The 2757-nt window shown below is 64.1% G+C and overlaps 1 protein-coding gene across 1 annotated transcript in view; it reads left to right on the top strand.

Annotated features, from left to right (window-relative positions):
* Positions 1–989: 989 nt before the first annotated feature.
* The window catches only part of INSRR (insulin receptor-related receptor), a gene marked incomplete at its 3' end in the record, with an annotated part of 8343 nt that continues 6575 nt past the window's right edge, over positions 990–2757 (top strand). Inside the window, exon 1 of the mRNA XM_009886180.1 lies at positions 990–1536. Within this exon, the coding sequence (XP_009884482.1) occupies positions 996–1536 (541 nt within the window). The remainder of the gene's footprint in view (positions 1537–2757) is intronic.

Genomic DNA, 2757 nt, shown 5'->3' with positions numbered 1-2757 from the left:
GCGTTCCCCGGGAGCGGCCCGGGAGCCGCAGGTCTGGGCTGGTTACGGACAAGCGAGGGGCAAACCACGCACCCGGACCCCCGTGCCGGGACCTTGACTGGGCTGGCGAGCCGTGTGCCGCGTGCCGGCCGGCGGGTCTCTGCGCACGGGCGGCCGCACTGGGGTGCCGGCGTTGCCTGGTGTTTGGGGTACACGCCGAGGCAGCTGTGTTTACAGTAAATCCCTCGTTGGGATCTCAACGGCTTCTTTCCATCGTAACTCAGCGTCAGGTTTCAGGCCGGGGATGCTGCTGGTGGGAAACCACCGGCTCATCCCGGCTCTTGTATCCCCACCGGTACTGGGAAGCGGGAGATGCTCCATCCCGTGCTTCCCCTGATGCTCCCGCTCCCTGCCAGGGTCCCCGGGCATGGCAACCCCACCACTGGGGCCGTGCCACGTGGGTGCCCGCGGTAGCCCCCGGTGCCCCGTTAGCCGCCTGGGCACCGTGCCGGGGAGTTAATGGGAACGACCTTGCGGGAGCTGCCGGTCCACTGGGTAACCACGCATCCGCAGGGCGGGGGAAGATGCCGTGAACTCCCCACGGCTGTCCCACAGCTCAGGGAAGGGGAAAAACCCTCTGTACCCCCAGCCGGACCCCCGCCGGGGTGGGCAGCGGGGCTGGGATGCGCGTCCCACGGGGTGAGACGGCTGCTCGGGCAGCCAGACCTCGTTAGCATCACCGCTCGCTGCGCTGACGGACGCGTCGTGCCCCGGAGAGCCGCGGCGCGTCGGCTGCCTGTCAGAGCCTCTCGCGTCTCCCCGGCTGCCCAAACCGATTGCAGCCACGTTTGACAGGCAGCGGCGGGATATTACCCCTCCCCCCTTGAGCATCACTGCGGCCCCAGCCATGGGCGCAGCGGGGGGATCCCGGGGGGCGCGTGGGTGCTGCTGGGGGGCAGCCGCCCCGTCCCCACTGCCCACGGGGTCCCCCTCTCGCCACCCCAGTCTGCGGCAGCATGGACATCCGCAACGACGTCTCCCAGCTCCAGAAGCTGGAGAACTGCTCCATCATCGAGGGCAACCTGCAGATCCTGTTGATGTTCACCACGGGCGCCGAGGACTTTCGGGGGCTCAGCTTCCCTCGCCTGCTGATGATCACCGAGTACCTGCTCCTTTTCCGTGTCTACGGGCTGGAGAGCCTGCGGGATCTCTTCCCCAACCTCTCCGTCATCCGCGGCACCAACCTCTTCTTCAGCTACGCCTTGGTCATCTTCGAGATGCCGCATCTGCGGGACGTGGGGCTGCACAGCCTGGGCCACGTCCTGCGTGGCTCCATCCGCATCGAGCGCAACCAGGAGCTTTGCCACCTCTCCACCATCGACTGGGGGCTGCTGCTGCCCGACGCCGTGGACAACACCTACATCGTCAGCAATAAATTGGCGGAAGAGTGCGCCGATGTCTGCCCGGGCATCCTGGACGTGGAGAAGCCATGCGCGCAGACCACCGTCAATGGGCAACTGGATTATCGCTGCTGGACATCCAGCTACTGCCAGAAAGGTGGGTGCCGGCGGCGTTGGGCTTGGTTGTGCCGGCTGCTTTGCCAGGATGCTGTTGGTTTGCACCACGGCGGCTGTGGGGGAAACTGGGAGGGCACTGGGGAAGGCTGGTGGAGCTGCAAGAGGACGGCAGGCCCCGGCACGTGGGCCTCCCCGGCCGCCGGGGCGTGCCGTGCCGGCAGCGTGGTGGGGGTAACCGGATCCGTGCTGTATCATCCTCCGGAGGAGAGGCCAGCGCCCGGCTGCCGTGTTTTCCCATCGGCGAGGTAAATACAGGCCCCTCCCGGGCTTGTTTGCTGTAAACAGGAGACCTGGTAATGAAATATATACTACAAACACAGATCCTTATCGGGGCTGTAACCTCGGCTGCTGCCTCGGCCCCCGCTAAGGTCAGGCTCAGCGTGGCCTCACCCCATCCACCCGTCTGTCCGTGCAGCCCTTCATCCGAGCTGGTCATGCAGCCACCCATCAGTCCGCCTGTCTGTCTGTCCACTCGCCATTTGGCCATCCCAACCATCCCTCCCGCATGCCTCCATCTGTCCCTGCATCCCACTATCCTTCCATCCCTCCTTTCACTCCTTCCTCCATCCATCCCTGCATCCCTCTATCCCCTCATCCCACCATGCATCCCTCCCTCCGTGCCTGCATCCCTCCATCCCCTTCATCCTTGCATCCCTCCCTCGATCCACACCTGCGTCCCCTCATCTCTGCATCCCTCCTTCCATCCCTCCCTCCATCCTTCCATCCCTCTCTCCATTCCTGCATCCCTCTAGCCATCCCTGCATCCCACCATCCATCCCTCCATCCCTCCTTCCCCTTTGTCCTTGCATCCTTCCCTCTATCCATTCCTACATCTCCTCATCTCTGCATCCCTCCTTCCATCCCTCCATCCCTCCTTCCCCTTTGTCCTTGCATCCTTCCCTCTATCCATTCCTACATCTCATCTCTGCATCCCTCCTTCCATCCCTCCTTCCCTCCCTCCCTCCATCCCTCTCTCCATTACTACATCCCTCTAGACATCCCTGCCTCCCACCATCCATCCCTCCATCACTCCCTCCCTCCCTCCTTCCCCTTCGTCCTTGCATCCTTCCCTCTATCCATTCCTGCATCCCCTCATCTCTGCATCCCTCCATCCATTCCTGCATCCCTCCCTCCATTCCTGCCTCCCTCCATCCCTTCCTTCATCCCTCCATTCCTGCATCCCTCTCTCCATCCCTGCATC

The sequence above is a fragment of the Charadrius vociferus genome, unplaced genomic scaffold (genome assembly GCF_000708025.1).
Source record: "Charadrius vociferus isolate BGI_N301 unplaced genomic scaffold, ASM70802v2 scaffold1705, whole genome shotgun sequence".
Taxonomy (NCBI): Eukaryota; Metazoa; Chordata; class Aves; order Charadriiformes; family Charadriidae; genus Charadrius; species Charadrius vociferus.
The sequence above is the reverse complement of the archived record's forward strand: the minus strand, read 5'-3'. Positions and strand labels throughout refer to the sequence as shown.